Below are 21499 nucleotides of genomic sequence, written 5' to 3'. Positions count from 1 at the left end.
GTGACTTGAAGTAACTAATTTATAACAATTTTAAAACCTTGAAGCTGAAACCACCTTGAATCCCTTGTACTCTTTTTCAAAAGAATATGAATTGAGGAAACGATCGCCAGAATGCATCAATGGCGGAAATTGATTGAAAAATAAAATGACAAGATTCATTGTGATACAAAAAACATAGAAGTAAACCCTCCTGTTTTAAGTCTAAAAGAAGAAAAGATGCACGAGCCACTCTTTCTCTTATATACGCTACGCTACGATCATCAAAAGTAAAAATAAAATAAAATAAAATAAAGTTAAATTTACAAGGAGAGGTCGGTGAAGGACTTGATCGTTGGGGAGTTGAACCGCCTTATAGCGCCTTGAAGATCTCAAACGGTCGCAACAAATTTCACTCTCTCTCTCTCTCTCTCTCTCTGAAAGTGAAAGTGAGAGGAAATTAGGGAAATCATCATTCTTTCACTCTCGTAAAAGGAAGTTGCTAGAATTGTTTCTGGGGTTAGGGTTTACAAGCCCTCCTACATGATCCTACAAACCACGAACAAGTATTTACGAAGTTAGAGCTTTCGTATATACATTTGTATCACCTCCCGAATATAGGTGGGGGCCATCAAGACATACGGATCCTTTTTTCTATTAAAGAGGTGGTACAACGTGATATGAAATATGTGGTATAAGTAATATTCTTGTTTAATTGTATAGAAATATGGGTAAAACCTTGGCCGTTGATGAATTTTCACCACAGAGCCAAGATGGGGCGTTTTGGCTCCCCAACAACTTAAAATATCTCCTCTTTGAAGTTTTATATGACCCTATAGTGGCTAAGGCAAATAAATTACAACCATTCCAAAATAGGGAGAGCATTTTTAGTGGTCAATATTGTGCATAATCCACATCATATGCGAAATCAATGATGGAATGATAACTTAGTTGTATACAATGAAAAATGAATGGAAACCAATAGTTGAATGACAACTTGGTTATAAAGAATGAAAAATACATTCAATCTATTGATAATGATGCTGTAATACGACGTTTCTAAAATATTTGGCTCCGCGATTGATTTTCACATCACATTGGTGATGAGTTCGAACGTAAAATTAGAAAGATATAAATAGAATCACGCGCATACCAGCAAATAGAAAAACCCTTGGTTCAACACCAATAATTGACCATAACCCGACCAACTCAAGTCTAAGGTTGACTCTTTTACTACCAACTACCAAGCTTAACATTATGTTTCGTGTGTGTGTATATACATACATACATATATATACATACATACATACATATATATATATATATATATATATATATATATATATATCAATATTGTTCAATTAACGAAATCATAATTTCCTCAATAGTTCAATCGGTTTCGGAAATCTTGACCTGAGGCTTATTTGATTGGTTTTATTGGAGCTAGCAAGCAGCAGCCATGTCTATTGCGGCAGGGCTTGCTGGGGAGGACTTATCCCGGCAGACCAGCAGTCGAGGGAGCTGGCGGTCTGCGAGTGTGAGGGAGATGTGGAACGCGCTGGATGCTTTTCAGCGAAGTGGGCGGCAGCAGGTGATGAGTGAGGAGGAGGAGCTCAAGTGGGCGGCCATAGAGAGGCTGCCTACATATGATAGGATGAGGAGGGGCATGCTGAGGCAGACCATGAGCAATGGGAAGCTTGTGGCAGAAGAAATCGATATGGCGAATCTTGGGGAGCAAGAAAAGAAGCGGTTGATGGATAGCATACTTAGGGCTGTGGAGAATGACAATGAGAAGTTCTTGAAGAACCTGAGAGCTAGAAATGAAAGGTTTGTGATTTGTATTCTGTTTTTGTTGAATTGGGGTTTTGATATACGTATATTTTGCTTGTTTGGTTGGCAAAAATCGAGTTTGGTTTTGAATGTTTTTGGTTGATTGGAAACAGGGTTGGGATTGACGTTCCTAAAGTTGAGGTTAGATTTGAGAAAGTATCAATACAGGGAGATGCATATGTTGGCAGCAGAGCACTTCCAACACTGCTAAATTCTTCCTTGAACATGATAGAGGTACTTTTCAACACTGCTAAAATTTCATTGTTTATTTCTAAATTTGTATGATGAGCTCACAGATTTGTAAATTTCTATGGATATGAATAGGGAATAATTGGAATGCTTGAACTCTTACCGTCAAAGTAAAGAAATGTTCAGATTCACCAAGATGTGAGCGGCATCGTGAGGCCATCGAGGTATGCTCAAGATCTTTGCAGATTTAATCTCTTTCCTGGACTCGTGTTACGTTTTTTTTGTATCAATAACAATTCGTTATTCCGACAGAATTTAAGAGCTTGGTTTCTTTGTTTCCAGGATGACACTGCTTCTGGGACCTCCTTCATCGGGAAAAACAACACTTCTAAAAGCGCTCGCAGGAAAACTTGACAAGGATCTAAGGGTTTGTAATCCTCTCGAAATCCTTACATTTTATTCGGTTGTTCTATTGCAGACGAGCACCTACATGTTTCGTGTTTCTTTTTTATATATATATATATATATGTATTGAAGTAGGGGTTATGAACAGGTAACTAGAAAAGTGACCTACTGTGGCCATGAATTTGAGGAATTTGTGCCTCAAAGAACCTTAGCTTACATTAGCCAGCATGATCTTCATTATGGTGAGATGACCGTTAGTGAAACGTTGGACTTTTCCGGACGTTGCCTGGGAGTTGGAACCAGGTATCATATGCTGGTAGAGTTGTCTAGACGGGAGAAAGATTCCGGTATCAAACCAGACCCTGAAATCGATGCAGTCATGAAAGCCACATCTTTGTCTGGCCAGAAAGCGAGTTTGATCACAGATTACGTTCTCAAGGTTTGTAAATTCAATAATAAGAATGAGCTGTTTAGCTCTTATTGTGCAAGCCTAACTATTTTTGTTCTTCTGACAGATACTCGGATTAGATGTGTGTGCTGATACGGTTGTTGGTGATGACATGAAAAGGGGCATATCTGGTGGACAAAGGAAACGTGTAACGACCGGTATGAGACTTTACCTCATATTACACCAGTATGAGTGCGTGTAGTATGTCGAACGTGATAGCACAGGCAAATGTTTGCAGATGACAAAATGCGATTGCCATCAATGAATTTCTTGACGAAAGATGGAGCACTGTAAGTTCTGTCAAATCTAAGTTGAGTTCTCCTTATATGGTAATATTAAAAATGAGCTTAACAAATAACAAACTGTGTAATTTCTTTTTCACAGCCTGTCCCTAACGCGGCTGAAAACACAGTTGGAAACGTCCGTCTGAAGGGAAGAGGACTGTTTACCACAGATACTTGGTTTTGGATTTGTATTGGCACACTTTTCGGGTTTTCTATTCTTTTTAACCTTCTTTTCGTTGCAGCATTGACCTTCTTAGACCGTAAGTGAATTGTGTTCAGTCTTTTTACTCATTAGTACTAGTGAACCAGGATCCTTGGTTTAAGTTCTGATTATTTGCTTTCTCTTTTAACTAAATTGCAGCAATTGTAGATAATAAAACCTTGATCGATAATGACAACTCTGAAAATAAGAGCAAGCGACGATCCAATCCAGAAGGTATAATGTTATATTTCTTGTGGATCTTAATTTGCATATGCATTATAAATAATGAATTACTCCACCTCTCATTCATCTATTTACCACACCTGGCTGTGAAAACAATGAATTAGCGAGATAAGCATTATAACAAAACCTATCGCATAAAACTTACATCTCATTGTCTAATACAAAATGACTAACGTCAGGTACTGATATGCAAGTGAGAAATCAAGCCAAAAAAGGAATGGTTTTGCCCTTCGAGCCCCTTTCACTTGCTTTCAACCAGATGAACTACTACGTAGATATGCCTCCTGTAAGTAACTTTGCGTCTATTTTCTTTGATATGCTAACTTCAAGCAATCAATGTGAGTACTTATAAATTAACAAGGCATTAAACGAAATGAAAAATGAGTTTGTGCTCATTGGTTAAGAAGTGACTGTTTTAGTCTTGCAACCGATCATACATATGATGGCAAACACATGTCATTGGTCAATTTGGTCTTGATACTTGTGTTCCTTACCAGGAAATGAAGAGCCAAGGGATTGAAGAGACTCGACTCCAACTTCTACGAGATGTTAGTGGTGCATTTAGGCCTGGTGTTCTGACTGCATTGGTTGGTGTCAGTGGTGCTGGAAAGACAACCTTGATGGATGTTTTAGCTGGAAGAAAGACTGGTGGGTACATTGAAGGAAGTATTACCATCTCGGGATACCCAAAGAACCAAGCCACATTTGCTCGGGTCAGCGGTTAATGTGAACAGAATGACATTCATTCACCATTTGTTACTGTTTATGAATCTCTCGTATACTCTGCCTGGTTATGTCTTCCCAAGGATGTCACGAAGGATAAACGAAAGGTATGTAATTTATTTTAACCGCTTTGACTTTGAGTAGTTCTACCATTTAATTTGTGATCACTTGCAATTCAGTCCTTATTTACTTTTTTCTTTCTGTTTCTGTAGATGTTTGTTGACGAGGTCATAGATTTGGTCGAGCTTAATCCATTGAGGGATGCTTTAGTTGGACTTCCAGGAGTTAATGGACTTTCAACTGAGCAGAGAAAGAGGCTCACTATTTCTGTAGAATTGGTTGCTAATCCATCCATCATCTTCATGCATGAGCCGACATCAGGTCTTGATGCTAGACCAGCCGCTATTGTTATGCATAGTGTAAGAAACACTGTGGATACAGGACGAACTATTGTTTGCATTATTCACCAACCTAGCATTGACATTTTCGAGGTAGGTGAATACACTAGCTTTCATGTTAAATTTCCTTCCAATGATCGAAACCGCTCCATTTGATCTAATCCTGACTTGGGGCTAAAGCCAAGTTCAGGAAGAAAATTTTTCAAACATCAGATAAACTTGTTATATAGAAAAGTAATTAACAGTTACATGTTTGACTTATCCAAAGCATCATGCAGGCTATTCCAGGGATTCCGAAGATCAAAGAGGCTTACATCCTGCTACCTGGATGTTAGACGTCGGGCTGGTTTGATACTGAGGTGATTCTGAAAAAAGCTGGTATAAAAAAAAGCTGGGAGCTGTTTTTGTGTTTGGTAAACATTCAGCTTCAGCTTTTTTTCACAGTTTTGGGTGAAAAAAAGCCAAAAACAAGAAGCTGCAAAACCCAGCTTTGAAAAGCTAGCTTTTTTTTCACATCTGTTTTACATCAAAGTTTACCAAACACTATAATACTGTTTTTTTTTTCAAAAGTTCTTTTACAAAAAAGTTTACCAAACACTCTGCTGCTTTATTTCACAGCTGCTTATTCTCACAGCACAGCAGAAGCAGCTTTTTTTCAAAGCACAGCAATACCAAACCAGCCCGTCAGCTCTGCTGCTGTCGAGTCTCAAAATGATGTAGACTTTGCAGAAATATTTGCAAACTCTGATCTCTACAGGTAGGTTACGTGTAAACATTTCTGTTGTAGTGATCGACTTGTCTGTTTGTGTTTGAAAATTTACATCTTTGTTTCACCTGTTCAGGAGAAACCAGGAACTTATCAAGGAACTAACCACGCCACAACCAGGCTCCAAGGATCTTTACTTCCCCACCCAATTCTCCCAAAGCTTTTTAACTCAGTGCAAAGCTTGCTTCTGAAAACAACACTGGTCATACTGGAGGAACTTGCAGTACAATGCCATTAGGTTTTTCATGACTGTCTCTGTCGGAATTATATTTGGTATTATCTTTTGGAACAAAGGAAAGAAAATGTAAGTTTAAGAACTTTATGATCACCTGCATTCTTTTAATTTAATTTGACTTTGTGACCCAGTTAAATGTTTTCACCAATTAAGAATTTTGTGTTTCTGAGAATTGTCAGTTATATAATATTCAACTGCATATTGACTTGTGAACAGGAACACACAGCAAGACATTATGAATCTGTTGGGTGCAGGATACGGTGCTATTCTTTTCTTTGGGGCGGGCAATGCTTCTGCTGTGCAATCTGTTATTGCTGTTGAACGAACAGTTTTCTACCGTGAAAGAGCTGCTGGGATGTATTCTGAGTTGCCTTATGCATTCTCTCAGGTAATATATTGGAAATTATGCTCAGGGTTATGTGTTTGGTTGCTTTTGTTATTGATTCATGATGTTGGTGTTGCAGGTGGCTATTGAGACACTTTACGTTTTAATCCAAACCCTTGCGTATTCCCTTATTTTTTATGGCATGATTGGGTTCAATTGGAAGGTGGACAAATTTTTGTACTTCTACTACTTCATATTCATGTGCTTCACATACTTCTCCATGTACGGGATGATGGCGGTTGCCCTAACTCCTGGTCCCCAAATTGCTGCAATTGTTATGGGCTTCTTCATGAGCTTCTGGAACTTGTTCTCTGGTTTCCTCGTCCCACAAACGGTATGTCATAAGTTATTCTTCTTTCTTTCATGCCTTAGAATGTTGAACAAATGAATTATAAGGACAACATGCAACAAATTGTTGTTAGAAGTCATTAGTATTTGCATGATTGAGCAAGTGATCATAAAAAAAAACCAAATATATGCAGATTGCTCATCGGAGTTTACTTATATCTTATTTACCTTGCTACGGATGATCTCTGTTACTAGTGTATTCCTAACAATTAAATCTCAATATCGCAGCTAATTCCCATCTGGTGGAGGTGGTACTACTGGGGTTCTCCAATCGCCTGGACAATCTATGGCCTCATCGCATCTCAAATGGGCGATGTTAAGACTCTAGTCGAAATTCCTGGTGAGAAGTCTAAGCCAGTGAATCAGTTCCTTAAGGACTATTTGGGCTTTGAAGAGGATTTTGTAATCCCCGTAGTGTTTGCTCACGTTGGTTGGGTCCTTCTCTTCTTCTTTCTCTTTGCCTACGGCATCAAGTACCTTAACTTCCAAAGGAGATAAGCAACTTCACTCCGCAGAAATGTGCCAGTTAGCGATCACAAAAACATTTTCCCTTTGAAATAATGTGTATAGTTATTTATTCTTTGAATGATCAATAAAAGTTAGGCATTTTTCAAAAAAAGTGTTCGTATGAAAACAGCACATGTGCTGTCTTTTGACGAGGTATTAGCAGAGTAGTAAGAGATTTAGTCTACATTAGTAAGAAATCGCAGGAAAGACATCACCTGAATTTATCCAACAATATTGATTGGACATGATGCATACTATACATGTAACATTAGTTATGTCACACCCTAAAATCCCGTCACTTGACAGTGGCACGTGTCTCGAGTACCCTGAGAATACAACGTCGAATTGTCAAAGCGTTGCACTCCCAAGTCTCAAGTTTCCCAAAACAATTAATCCTTTTTATTTAAATAAAATGGGTTGGATAAGAGTTTTAATGACGGCGAAAAACCTAAAATACAAAACGTAGGTTTTAATAAAATTATTTACATAAGTATCAACCCCATAAGGTTACTAGAGTTCAACGGTGTACAAGATAGAGAAGTATAAAAACGCAATCCTAATCTCTAAAAGATTACAATCTGATTGCATTTAAGACTTTTGCTAAAAAAAGCCAAAGACGGATTGACTTGAGCTTCGAGAAACGTTCAGCAAAATAAGAAGTTGACAAGTCTCAATCGCGCACTGTTGACATAGTCCAGGCCGTCGACTGGTATGTGATCTACATCAGAAGTAAGGGTGAGCATTGCATATGTTCATTTGTCTGATGCAGACAGACTAACCAAAAACACATATTACAGCATAAATGAATGCACAACGAATGCAGCATCACATTATACACCATCTGCCTTGCACAATCTAGTCATCCAGCTTACCGATTTCCTAAGCATAAAAGGGGTGAAAAAAATGTCAAATATACCTAGTAACTTCTTCACAGCGGAGGACACATATATCGACTCCACTGCACTTAAAAGCTAGAGCCAGCAGTCCAATCCAACCAGTTCAAGAAAACAAAGAAAAACTCAACTCAAACTCTAAATCAGAGATCATTGCACTTCCATAACTCCCAAAGTTCTAAATTTCTTCCTAAAAGTGAATAACACAACCTATCCACCTCATAACTCATAAGATTAATTAGACCCAGTCCTTCATGATCTTCTACACTTTGAATGGTAAGAAATTTTGAAAATACTCTGAGCAAGAGTAGAATGTGGACCCACTACGATTGTCAAATGAAAACGGTACAAATTGTTGTGAAAGAAACTAGATCAGTCTTCTCAGAAACATATGCAGTTCCTTTAGATCCATAAACTACCTACGTCAACCCTAGAACACATATAATTTCGAGAACATGAACCACAAGATCTTATCAACTGAGAAAAAAACAGCAAAAAGGAATCAATTCATTTCTTACAATGTACATGTATGCATTTCAAAACTAAAAAAGAAAATAGTTTTTCAAGAGTACGTATTTGATCTCAAGATGTAGTACCACGGGCCACTATGATACCACTACGTAGCACATTATACGATATATGTTTTATGAAGGTTTTATGGCATACTAGGGTTTTCAGAAAACCTATTACACATTATGTTATTGAGTTTTCATAAAACTTTGGGGGTTAGTATGTTGATAACTATTTCAGTATTATATATATATATATATATATATATATATATATATATATATCAACTTGGTCCACTCATGTTTGTTTTGCGCCCCCTCAGGACATAGGAACGAGGCGTACGATCTGAGCTATGAGGCATTCCCCTACTAGTGATATTGTGCCATCATCTCTGCTTTGACATCATTGTAATAACACCTTCCATTGTATTCTAGAATTAGATGTATGCTCTAAACATGTCATGCACTATCACTATCTTTATCATTATTGGCAGTTGAATATTAGTATATTATTTTATATAGTTCGAATGAAATTTATACGCATGTTCTCAGCATATGCATTTATTAAATGACTTGTGTCACCCTCTGGTGTCGACCAGCACGTGGGGACATCGGGATCGAGGCGTGTCAATTCAGCCGTCTGAATACTGAACTTTTAAATGTACTTGCGAATATCCAATCATAAAATAAACTCAGCTTTCAATGTGCCAGCCTGATAACACCTCACTTCGTCGAAAAAGCTGCTGAGATGACCTCTTCCAACAAGGACTCAGAAATCCTCGTTGACCGAGACTTGGATAGATAACCAGTCGGTCTCGAAGTAGTGTTGTTTATCCAAACTGAAGATGCTCATTGGTTGCTCGTTGACCGAGACTTGGATAGATAACCAGTCGGTCTCGAAGTAGTGTTGTTTATCCAAACTGAAGATACTCATTGGTTGGCTGATTCTACGGCAACACTGATGTGTTGGCGGAGAAAAATAAAAATAAAAATCTCAAAATGTTTGAGAGGTTTGCACAGGGCAGTTGTGTGTTGAAATTATAGGACTATTGAATTATGATGCATCGCACTACAAGAGAATCTAACTCGTGGAATAATACCCTAATGCTAGCCGTATCATGCACTGACCTTTTTCCACACATCCCTAAAATGCATGCACTTGAAATTTCCCTTTCAGATAAGAGTAATGTTATTCTCACCACAATTGTATATCACATTTCTTTACCATCTTAGGTGGCATATGAGTTGGATAAGCTACATCATTTAATTTCAATCTTTTTATTAATTAAAACACTTAAATAATCTTAGGTGGTAGAAGAAGACTCCTCGTATACTACAGTCATCATTTAATTAACAATCTTTTTGTTAATTATTGATTAACATTTTGAAATTAAATGCTAATTAATTTAGATGATGTGGTTGTCCATATCAGATGCCACCTAAGGTGGTATATAATTGTCATACAAAAATATGGTAAGAAAAGCATTATTGTTCAGATAATCTTATGCAATAATCTTCCACGTGGAGACCATAAAAGACTCCCCTTTTCATGTTTGTCTTGTCCATGTAAACCATTTGCAAATCAAGTGCAAAATCTCCTATTATCACAAACTAATCATGATCACCATCATCCACCTGCTGCACTATTTCACCTTTATCCAATGCATGCATTGATTTTAAATGAAATTAATCCCTTCGTAGTTGTAATTGTCACGTGAGTCGTACCAAACATCCCAAACCCGTTTGAACTGTACTTCCAAGTTGGAGATATGATTTGTATCATCACTTATCTTTAAACAACCAGCTGGATATAGCTAATATTAGGTTTAGATAATCTAGTATATATTAAGAGATAATATCATGATTAAAACCATAATATTATTCTTCAATAATAATTGAAAATCATCTCAATCACTTTGTCATCCAACGGTCTAAAACTTACTCATCCAACAGCCTCGATTGCTCGGACCGATGGTATAATTTTAGGTCCAAACAGTGTGTTTCAATTAGGTTGTGTTTTCTGCAGAAGGAGGATTTGCGTGGTGAAGTATAAAACTTCTATTTCTAGCACAATCATTAGACACTACGTTTCACTGAAATTCAAGACGAAGGGGAAGGCGGGGGAAGGCGAAGGCGAAGGCGATCTCTGTATCCTTCCAAACATGCATTTCAGAAAGCTCGATAGTTCGCCTATATTCCATCAACAGTTTGTTCATTTTCTAAGTCGCATTAGATCATAAAATCTATTTTCTGAATTAATGGATTATGGTTGACAATGGTGTGACATTTTTTATTCTATTAGAGTTTGCCAGTTTGGTTGATGTTCTTTTTAAATAAAGGAAAACTAACGAGACGGGTTTTGCCAGTTTGGTTGATGTTCTTTTGAAAATCTATGACGAGACGGGTTGTCTTTGACGATGATGTTTTTCCTGCGATTTCTTACTAATATAGACTAAATCTCTTACTACTTTGCTAATACCTCGTCCAAATGCAGCACATGTGCTGTTTTCATACGAACTCTTATTTGAAAAATGCATGACTTTTATTGATCATTCAAAGAATAAATAACTACACACAATAATTCCAAGGGAAAATGTTTTTGTGATCGTTAACTGACACATTTCTGCGGAGTGAAGTTGCTTATCTCCTTTGGAAGTTAAGGTACTTGATGCCGTAGGCAAAGAGAAAGAAGAAGAGAAGGACCCAACCAACATGAGCAAACACTACGGGGATTACAAAATCCTCTTCAAAGCCCAAATAGTCCTTAAGGAACTGATCCACTGGCTTAGACTTCTCACCAGGAATTTCGACTAGAGTCTTAACATCTCCCATTTGAGACGCAAAGAGGCCATAGATTGTCCAGGCGATTGGAGAACCCCAGTAGTACCACCTCCACCAGATGGGAATTAGCTGCAATATTGAGATTTAATTGTTAGGAATACACTAGTAACGGAGATCATCCGTAACAAGGTAAATAAGATATAAGTAAACTCCGATGAGCAATCTGCATATATTTGGCTTTTTTATGATCACTTGGTCAATCATGCAAATACTAATGACTTCTAACAACAATTTGTTGCATGTTGTCCTTATAATTCATTTGTTCAACATTCTAAGGCATGAAAGTAAGAAGAATAACTTATGACATACCGTTCGTGGGATGAGGAAACCAGAGAACAAGTTCCAGAAGCTCATGAAGAAGCCCATAACAATTGCAGCAATTTGGGGACCAGGAGTTAGGGCAACCGCCATCATCCCGTACATGGAGAAGTATGTGAAGCACATGAATATGAAGTAGTAGAAGTACAAAAATTTGTCCACCTTCCAATTGAACCCAATCATGCCATACAAAATAAGGGAATACGCAAAGGTTTGGATTAACACGTAAAATGTCTCAATAGCCACCTACAACACCAAAATCATGAATCAATACACAAAAGCAACCAAACACATAACCCTAAGCATAATTTCCAATATATTACCTGAGAAAATGCATAAGGCAACTCGGAATACATCCCAGCAGCTCTTTCACGGTAGAAAACTGTTCGTTCAACAGCAATAACAGATTGCACAGCAGAAGCATTGCCGGCTCCAAGGAAAAGAACAGCACCGTATCCTGCCCCCAACAGATTCATAATGTCTTGCTGTGTGTTCCTGTTCACAAGTCAATATGCAGTTGAATATTATTTAACTAACAACTCTCAGAAATACAAAATTCTTAATTGGTGAAAGCATGCAAGTGGGTCAAAAAATCAAATTAAATTATAAGAATATAGGTGATCATAAAGTTCTTAAACTTACATTTTCTTTCCCTTGTTCCAAAAGATAATACCAAATATAATTCCAACGGAAACTGTCATGAAAAATCTAATCGCATTGTACTGCGAGTTCCTCCAGTATGACCAGTGTTGTTTCCAGAAGCACGCTTTGCATTGAGTTAAAAAGCTTTGGGAGAATTGGGTGGGGAAGTAAAGATCTTTGGAGCCTGGTTGTGGCGTGCTTAGTTCCTTGATAAGTTCCTGGTTTCTCCTGAACAGGTGAAACAAAGATGTAAATTTTTATACACAAACTGACAAGTGCATGGCTACAATTGAAATGTTTACACGTAACTTACCTATAGAGATCAGAGTTTGCAAATATTTCTGCAAAGTCTACGTCATTTTGAGCCTCAACGGCAGCAGAGCTAACATCTAACATCCAGGTAGCAGGATTGTAACCCTCTTTGATCTTCGGAACCCCTGGAAGAGCCTGCATGATGTTTTGGATAAGTCAAACATGTACCTGTTAATTACTTTGCTATATAACAAGTTTATCTGATGTTTGAAAAATTTTCTTCCTGAACTTGGCTTCAGCCCCGAGTCAGGATTCGATCAAATGGAGCAGTTTGGATCATTGGAAGGAAATTTAACATGAAAGCTAGTGTATTAACCTACCTCGAAATATTCAACGAGCTTGTGAGACCGATCACCTAGAGGTCCAGCATAAATCACACGTCCTCCTCTTTTCATTAGGAACAGCTGCAACAGAAAACAAAATCGGGGTGAAATATGGCACAAAAAAATACTGAACAATGTTACAGATTTGATAGATTTGGGATCATATTATACCTCATCAAAGGCCTCAAAAATGTCAATGCTAGGTTGGTGAATAGTGCAAACAACAGTTCGTCCTGTATCCACAGTGTTTCTTACAGTACGCATAACAATAGCGGCTGCTCTAGCGTCAAGACCTGATGTCGGCTCATCCATGAAGATGATAGATGGATTAGCAACCAATTCTACGGCAATAGTAAGCCTCTTTCTCTGCTCAGTTGAAAGTCCATTAACTCCTGGAAGTCCAACTAAAGCATCCCTCAATGGATTAAGCTCGACCAAATCTATGACCTCATCAACAAACATCTACAGAAACAGAAAGAAAAAAGTAAATAAAGACTGAATTGCAAGTGATCACAAATTAAATGGTAGAACCACTCAAAAGTCAAAGTGGTTAAAATAAATTACATACCTTTCGTTTATCCTTCGTGACATCCTTGGGAAGACGTAACCAGGCAGAGTATACGAGAGATTCATAAACAGTAACATATGGTGAATGAATGTCATTCTGTTCACAGTAACCGCTGACCCGAGCAAATGTGGCTTGGTTCTTTGGGTATCCAGAGATGGTAATACTTCCTTCAATGTACCCACCAGTCTTTCTTCCAGCTAAAACATCCATCAAGGTTGTCTTTCCAGCACCACTGACACCAACTAATGCAGTCAGAACACCAGGCCTAAATGCACCACTAACATCTCGTAGAAGTTGGAGTCGAGTCTCTTCAATCCCTTGGCTCTTCATTTCCTGGTAAGGAACACAAATATTAAGACCAAATTGACCAATGACATGTGTTTGCCATCGTATGTATGATCGATTGCAAGACTAAAACGGTCACTTCTTAACCAATGAGCACAAACTCATTTTTCATTTCGTTTAATGCCTTGTAAATTTATAAGTACTCACGTTGATTGCTTGAAGTTAGCATATCAAAGAAAATAGACGCAAAGTTACTTACAGGAGGCATATCCACGTAGTAGTTCATATGGTTGAAAGCAAGTGAAAGGGGCTCGAAGGGCAAAACCATTCCTTTTTTGGCTTGATTTCTCACTTGCATATCAGTACCTGACATTACTCATTTTGTATTAGACAATGAGATGTAAGTTTTATGCAGTAGGTTTTGGTAAATAGATGAAGGAGAGGTGGAGTAATTCATTATTTATAATGCATATGCAAATTAAGATCCACAAGAAATATAACATTATACCTTCTGGATTGGATCGTTGCTTGGTCTTATTTTCAGCGTCGTCATTATCGATCAAGGTTTTATTATCTACAATTGCTGCAATTTAGTTAAAAGAGAAAGCAAATAATTAGAACTTAAACCAATGATCCTGGTTCACTAGTACCAATGAATAAAAAAGATGGAACATAATTCACTTACGGTCTAAGAAGGTCAATGCTGCAACGAAAAGAAGATTAAAAAGAATAGAAAACCCGAAAAGTGCGCCAATACAAATCCAAAACCAAGTCTCTGTGGTAAACAGTCCTCTTCCCTTCAGAAGGACCTTACCAACTGTGTTTTCAGCGGCGTTGGGGACAGGCTGTGAAAAAGAAATCACGCACAGTTTGTTATTTGTTAAGCTCATTGTTAATATTACCATATAAGGAGAACTCAACTTAGATTTGATAGAACTTACAGTGCTCCATCTTTCGTCAAGAAATTCATTGATGGCAATCGCATTTTGTCCATACATCATAGGTGAAATATAGTAGCTCCATAGCATCCACGGCTCGAGGTCATCTGCACACCAAATTGAGAATATTGTGAACATTTCAAATCATAAGAAAGAAACTAGAACGTTAACACTTTGTTGATTCAAACATGGCAACGATAAAAGTATCAAGCTGCTACGTCCAGTGACTTAGGTTGGCAATTAAAGAGAGATTTCATACTTTTAGAAACAATAAAGCCTCCTAGGACAAACACTATTAGCAATGCAAAGGAACCAATAGTGTTCGCTCGAATCTCTGATCTTCCAAGGCCAGCTATGAAACGGAAGAGGCCGAGTGCCATTTGATGTATACCAAAGTAAGCCAAGAGCTGTTTGAAGAACCTGAACATATTGTACATACGTCAAACAAAAGAATAACTAGGATGTATATCTTTCATGATTCATGTAGCAACATGAAGAAAAAGTTTCCGATAATAATAAGATTGATAAATTAAAGCTTACCTACTGGCCGCAGGTGCAAATCCAATGGTGTAGTATGTCAAACAGATCCATATGAAGGATTCCATAAACGAAATGGGAATTCTGGTTAGCCAAATGGGCAAGGCAAAAGCCCATCCAGGGAAGAATAAGGCATCCCTTTGTTTAAAGAACACCGGAAGCCTGAAAACTGTCATTGAAAGCTCTGCCACTCCATTAAACATGACGTTAATGAGACTGAAAAATAATGCTCCCATGTATTTTGCCGAATCCCCTAACTGCCCAGGTTTCATTTCTGTTCTGAAGAATACAGTGAAAGTAATTGTAGCCATGATTCCTATCTGCACAATCTTGAATATGTACACAAATGAGTTACGCTGCATCAGCAACCATTCCCTTGCAAAGCATGCCTTGAAAAGCTCCATACTGCTTATTCCATACTTTTCCTTCACCAAGGCAGCAGAATGGGCTGTTGTTTTGTCATACGGAACTCTTAGGTGTTCAACAAGACGTTGGCCAACATGAAAGGTGGTGAAAGCTTGTGCAAATTCAGCTACAGAGACATATCTGAATGGTTCGCTCTTCTTAAACCAGTATTGTTCTTGATCCTTCTTTGAGGTCACTTCTTGCAAGAAATCTGCAACACCTTTTCTCTCGGGGCATCTGAACCCCATATGTTCGAAGAATTCAAGCACATTCTCTCGCGGGCCTTGGTACACAATCTGACCCTCAGAAATAAGGATAATGTCATCAAAGAGATCATATGTTTCTGGTGCAGGCTGCAAAAGAGAGATGACCATTGTCACATCGAGAATGTGAACCATTTGCCTCATGAACTTGACAATCTGAAAGGTAGTGGAACTGTCCAGCCCTGTTGAAATTTCGTCCATGAAGAACGCTTTCGCTGGTCCAACCAACATTTCTCCTGCATTATGGGAAACGACTTCCAGTTATAGTTACAGGCAAATGTTTGCAGATGACTTATCAGTCCTATTATTCCAATATGGATTGAAGAAGAATTTTGAGATACAAAACCACCATTTGAAAATAATGGGATTGGTTCCTAGGTTTCTAGTAAATCAAAGTAAAATACATTAATCATGCATTTAGCCTGTACTATCATGGTCGACATACTACACACACTCATACAGGTGTAATATGACATAGAGTCTCATACCGGTAGTTACACGTTTCCTTTGTCCACCAGATATGCCCCTTTTCATGTCATCACCAACAACCGTATCAGCACAGACATCTAATCCGAGTATCTGTCAGAAGAACAAAAATAGTTAGGCTTGTACAATAAGAGCTCAACAACACATTCTTATTATTGAATTTACAAACCTTGAGAACGTAATCCGTGATCAAACTCGCTTTCTGGCCAGACAAAGATGTGGCTTTCATGACTGCATCGATTTCAGGGTCTGGTTTGATACCGGAATCTTTCTCCCGTCTAGACAACTCTACCAGCATATCATACCTGGTTCCAACTCCCAGGCAACGTCCGGAAAAGTCCAACGTTTCACGAACAGTCATCTCACCATAATGAAGATCATGCTGGCTAATGTAAGCTGAGGTTCTTTGAGGCACAAATTCCTCAAATTCATGGCCACAGTAGGTCACTTTTCCAGTTACCTGTTCATAACCCCTACTTCAATACATATACATGTAAAAGAAACACGAAACATGTAGATGCTCGTCTGCAATAGAACAACCGAATAAAATGTAAGGACTTCGAGAGGATTACAAACCCTTAGATCCTTGTCAAGTTTTCCTGCGAGCGCTTTTAGAAGTGTTGTTTTTCCCGATGAAGGAGGTCCCAGAAGCAGTGTCATCCTGGAAACAAAGAAACCAAGCTCTTAAATTCTTTCGGAATAACGAATTGTTATTGATACAGAAAAACGTAACACGAGTCCAGGAAAGAGATTAAATCTGCAAAGATCTTGAGCATACCTCGATGGCCTCACGATGCCGCTCACATCTTGGAGAATCTGAACATTTCTTTTCTTTGACGGTAAGAGTTTAAGCATTCCAATTATTCCCTATTCATATCCATAGAAATTTACAAATCTGTGAGCTCATCATACAAATTTAGAAATAAACAATGAAATTTTAGTATCAAGATATATTTTGTAAAGTACCTCTATCATGTTCAAGGAAGAATTTAGCAGTGTTGGAAGTGCTCTGCTGCCAACATATGCATCTCCCTCTATTGATACTTTCTCAAATCTAACCTCAACTTTAGGAACATCAATCCCAACCCTGTTTCCAATCAACCAAAAACATTCAAAACCGAACTCGATTTTTGCCAACCAAACAAGCAAAATATATCAAAACCCCAATTCAACAAAAACAGAATACAAATCACAAACCTTTCATTTCTGGCTTTCAGTTTCTTCAAGAACTTCTCATTGTCATTCTCCACAGCCCTAAGTATGCTGTCCATCAACCGCTTCTTTTCTTGCTCCCCAAGATTCGACGTATCGACTTCTTCAGTCACAAGCTTCCCATTGCTCATGGTCTGCCTCAGCATCCCCCTCCTCATCCTGTCATATGTGGGCAGCCTCTCTATGGCCGCCCACTTGAGCTCCTCCTCCTCACTCATCACCTGCTGCCGCCCACTTCGCTGAAAAGCGTCCGGCGCGTTCCACATCTCCCTCACACTCGCAGACCGCCAGCTCCCCCGACTGCTGGTCTGCCGGGACAAGTCCTCCCCAGCAAGCCCTGCCGCCATAGACATGGTTGCTGCTTGCTAGCTCCAATAAAACCAATCAAATAAGCCTCAGCTCAAGATTTCAGAAAAATGGGTTGATTTAAACCGCCAACTCTGGCATACAACTATTAAGGAAATTATGATTTAATTAAATGAACAATAAGATTACATTTGTGTGTATATATATTATATATATGAGGCTTTGGCATGCAGTTGTATTGACAGCTGATCCTAACTAAGAAACAACTAACGTAACAAATAAGTTTTATCTTTAGCAACAGAATTGTCCTTAATACAACTATTGAGAAAAAATTTACTTAATTCATCAAAAGTGTCCCGCTTTATGCTGTTATGTGGTCAATTATTGGTGTTGAACCAGATTTTTTCTATTTGTTGGTTTGCGCGTGTTTCTATTTATGTCTTTTTAATTTTGCTTTGAACTCGTCATCAATGTGATGTGAAAATTGATCAACGACAAAGATTTTATCCTTATTTCTATATAATTAAACAAAAATGGTACTTTTATCACATTTTTCATACCACTTCCCAGAAAAAATTATTACCAATTGCCCGAAATGAGGAACAAAAAATATTCTAATAAAGACGTTCCTTGTACCACCTCTTCAATAGAGACGGGACCCACACGTGTCGGTGGGTCCTACCGCTATTAGAAAAGTGGTAAAAATGTGGTATGAAAAATGTGGTAAATATAGCATTACTCTTATGCTAACTAGGTGAGCTTGACTTGAGCACGTTAACGCATCTACACCATAAGTCTATCATGATTACTATAAATAGAGGTTATGAGGTCAGGATTAGTGCATCACATTGTAGCCGAAATTCAATTTGGGTCTCACAATCATTATCCAATATGCTTTTCTCCAATTCGATGAAATTTAAAAGTTAATTTTGTTGGATCAAAGGATCAAAAAAAGATAAAAAAAAAAAAGGTCTGAACCTCCTGTGAGAATGATTTGGAAGATCAAAATAATTCGATTGATAAGATTTGGTATGATACTTATGAAATCGATGAGATTGATATTCAAATATTAAGAATTTCCCCCTCGTAGCCCTATCACAAATCTCTCCCAATACGTTTGGTTCATCACAATAAAGGCGCAGACCCATAGGGCAACTCTTAGAGGAAACTTCATGTAGCTAACTCGCCGCACTACATCCTAAGTGTGTACACGTTGAGTTGGCTTACGTCGCATAATTTTGAATTTCAAACTTTCCTTGTAGATAGGGTTTTCAATACCCTGGATGTAATCTGAAAGTATTATATACATATGCATCCCATCGTTGAAATGGGTATGCAATTGTAGTGACCCCAACTTCTTTAAGTTTTACACTAACTAACCGAACTCACATCTACGCATTTGATGATGATAACTGAATGAACTCACATCTACGCATTTTTTCTTACCTTAGCATAAATAAGATGAACACTTCTGGAATTTTCTTACCTCGTGTATGTATTAGCTTCTCTACAAAGTAAATAAAATCTAACCCTTCAGAGAGTTAAAATTTGGCAATTTCTGAGGAGATTCACATGCTAAATGGAAGAAGAACTAAGAGAATCTATTTGAAGAATCTGATGATGAGACTGAGCATCTTCAGCAGCCAGAGAATGGTTCCCGGTGTTATGTGTAGCTCAAGTTTGCTCGTCTTGGGAGGCATTTCACTGTAACTACACTCAACAGGAGCAGTTACGCTCGTGCCAGCCTGAAAAAAATCAACTGTTACAACCATGGTGCTCAATAATTTCGACAGTTCCAGGTTATAGCAAAAGTTTATTTCACCTAATGTGCAAGCTAAGTTTTTTGTGTCAATCCAAATGTCTCTTCTATGGTTGCAAGTTCACATTACAAGCACTAAATCAGAAGCCGGTTTTCATGTTCTACCAAATTCATATATGCTTGTTACCGGCTTTCGGTTGGCCATGCCTGTTGTTAATGACTTAATATCAAGGTATCCGTTGTTCTCATGTTAAGAACTTGACTTCGTGAATTTGTTCAGGTCCGATTCGAAATGGCACAGAGGAAGAAGAATCTGATTCAATGGTTCATGCCCCAGATCTCGTCAAGATTATTGAAACCTCAATCCACACTTTTAAGCTTTTCCTGAAGATGGATAAGAAAAAACCAAGCTTTTCTAGTGTATGTTTTCTTTTATATTTCCACCTCAAGACGTCTTTATGCAAGTTATAACAAACTTTAATAGTAAAAGTGCGTTCGGGAAATTCCTAGCTTACTCGTTAAGGATTCTCAATTATGAAAGTCTACTGCTCTTGTTGATTACGTTGCTGTTAATTTCGTATTCTTTTACAGGTCAAAGGGAAATGATCATGTTTTATATGTTATGATACTCTCGTATTACTACTAGGACTGTTTCTTTTACTCAAATGGTTACAACATGTCTATTTGTGTTGAAAAAATGGATTAAATTGAAGGAACTGCACAAAATTAGAGAGGAAAGCTTGGAAGAAGATATCGTGGCCGGAATCACAACAATATCTGTTCAGCTTTTGTTTAGCCTCGTTGATGTCATGGTTCTTTCAAGGGATCTACGGCTTGTGTGAAAAGTTATTTTTAATCAGATTCTGATATAATTTCAGTTATATGGTTCATTAGTTGATTCCTTGTGCAACCATATTATGCAACCACGCAAGCTTGGATACCACTTGTTCGAGCCGACATCTCTCACTTCCTCTCAAACTCAAAGTATAGGGTTTTTGTCCCAAATAATCTCGGTGCAATTTATGAACAGTTCCTTTTCCGATGTGGGACAATGGTTCTGTTAGTACAAACTACGAATTCTCTCATTGAAATAATTAGCCTCGTTGATGCCATGGTTCTTTCAAGGAATAGGTAAAAAGCAGCTATTTTGTTGTGAGGAAAAGATGGAAAAAACTGGATTTGGTAGATAGCAAGTTGCTGATAGTTGAGAGACCCGTCTCTTGCTCTTCTCTTGTTAATAGCTTTAGGAATGACTTAAGCATGTATTTCTTTGATGGTTAGCAGCCTTTTCCAATGTAATGAAAACAGCAATCTATGTATGAATGTTGAGAGGAACTTTCTTTTTCTTTTCTTCCATTGAGACAATGTAGAAGACGATCGATCAGTTTACTATATGAAGAACAAGAAGATCCTCAAACCAAGTTTTCTGAGGAATTGTAGTATGTCATCATTCTTTTTCATAAACTAGTTTTCCTGCGTCCTTTACCATTCCTTGAATTATTTCAATGAGAGAATTCGTAGTTTGTACTAACAGAACCATTGTCCCACATCGGAAAAGGAACTGTTCATAAATTGCACCGAGATTATTTGGGACAAAAACCGTATACTTTGAGTTTGAGAGGAAGTGAGAGATGTCAGCTCAAACAAGTTGTTGAATAAGAAGAGTATCCAAGATAACTCTAATGATCCCAAGAAGAAGAAAATAGAACACACTCTTAAAGAAAGCTCACAAAACAAACTAATTAGCAAAGCTTTTCTTATTTAGCTCTAGGCTTTGTTTTTCCTTGGATGATTTACAATGCTTGAGAACTTAGGTATTTATAGCAAACCAAATGATTAAACTAAGATTATTTATTACCACACAAAACACATTAATTGCACCTAATAATTTTTATTCAACCATACCTAACATTGCCTAACTTTCCTTGCCTAACTTTGACATTGATTTTCAACACTCCCCCTC

The 21499-nt window shown here is 37.8% G+C and overlaps 1 protein-coding gene and 1 pseudogene across 2 annotated transcripts; one reads left to right on the top strand and one right to left on the bottom strand.

Annotated features, from left to right (window-relative positions):
• The first annotated feature begins 1435 nt into the window (after positions 1-1435).
• Positions 1436-6930, top strand: LOC137717178 (pleiotropic drug resistance protein 2-like; annotated as a pseudogene).
• A 3859-nt stretch (positions 6931-10789) lies between these two features.
• On the bottom strand, positions 10790-17824 carry LOC137717701 (pleiotropic drug resistance protein 2-like). 2 transcript variants are annotated; one of them, XM_068457150.1, is made up of 20 exons: positions 17457-17824; positions 17226-17346; positions 17038-17126; positions 16836-16920; positions 16429-16719; positions 16262-16352; positions 15109-16009; positions 14828-14988; positions 14572-14675; positions 14316-14475; positions 14139-14213; positions 13890-13996; positions 13346-13678; positions 12949-13239; positions 12775-12858; positions 12456-12589; positions 12143-12370; positions 11824-11995; positions 11492-11746; positions 10790-11251 (listed from the first exon to the last, which is right to left on the bottom strand). In XM_068457150.1, the coding sequence occupies exons 1-20, from the start codon at positions 17822-17824 to the stop codon at positions 10982-10984; spliced, it is 4320 nt and encodes a 1439-aa protein (XP_068313251.1). In that variant the 3' UTR covers positions 10790-10981. The 2 variants fall into 2 exon arrangements, with proteins under 2 accessions (XP_068313251.1, XP_068313252.1); XM_068457151.1 differs by having other exon boundaries at positions 13890-14005; positions 17457-17818.
• Positions 17825-21499: the final 3675 nt, after the last annotated feature.

Source organism: Pyrus communis, chromosome 15, assembly GCF_963583255.1.
Source record: "Pyrus communis chromosome 15, drPyrComm1.1, whole genome shotgun sequence".
Taxonomy (NCBI): domain Eukaryota; kingdom Viridiplantae; phylum Streptophyta; class Magnoliopsida; order Rosales; family Rosaceae; genus Pyrus; species Pyrus communis.
The sequence above is the reverse complement of the archived record's forward strand: the minus strand, read 5'-3'. Positions and strand labels throughout refer to the sequence as shown.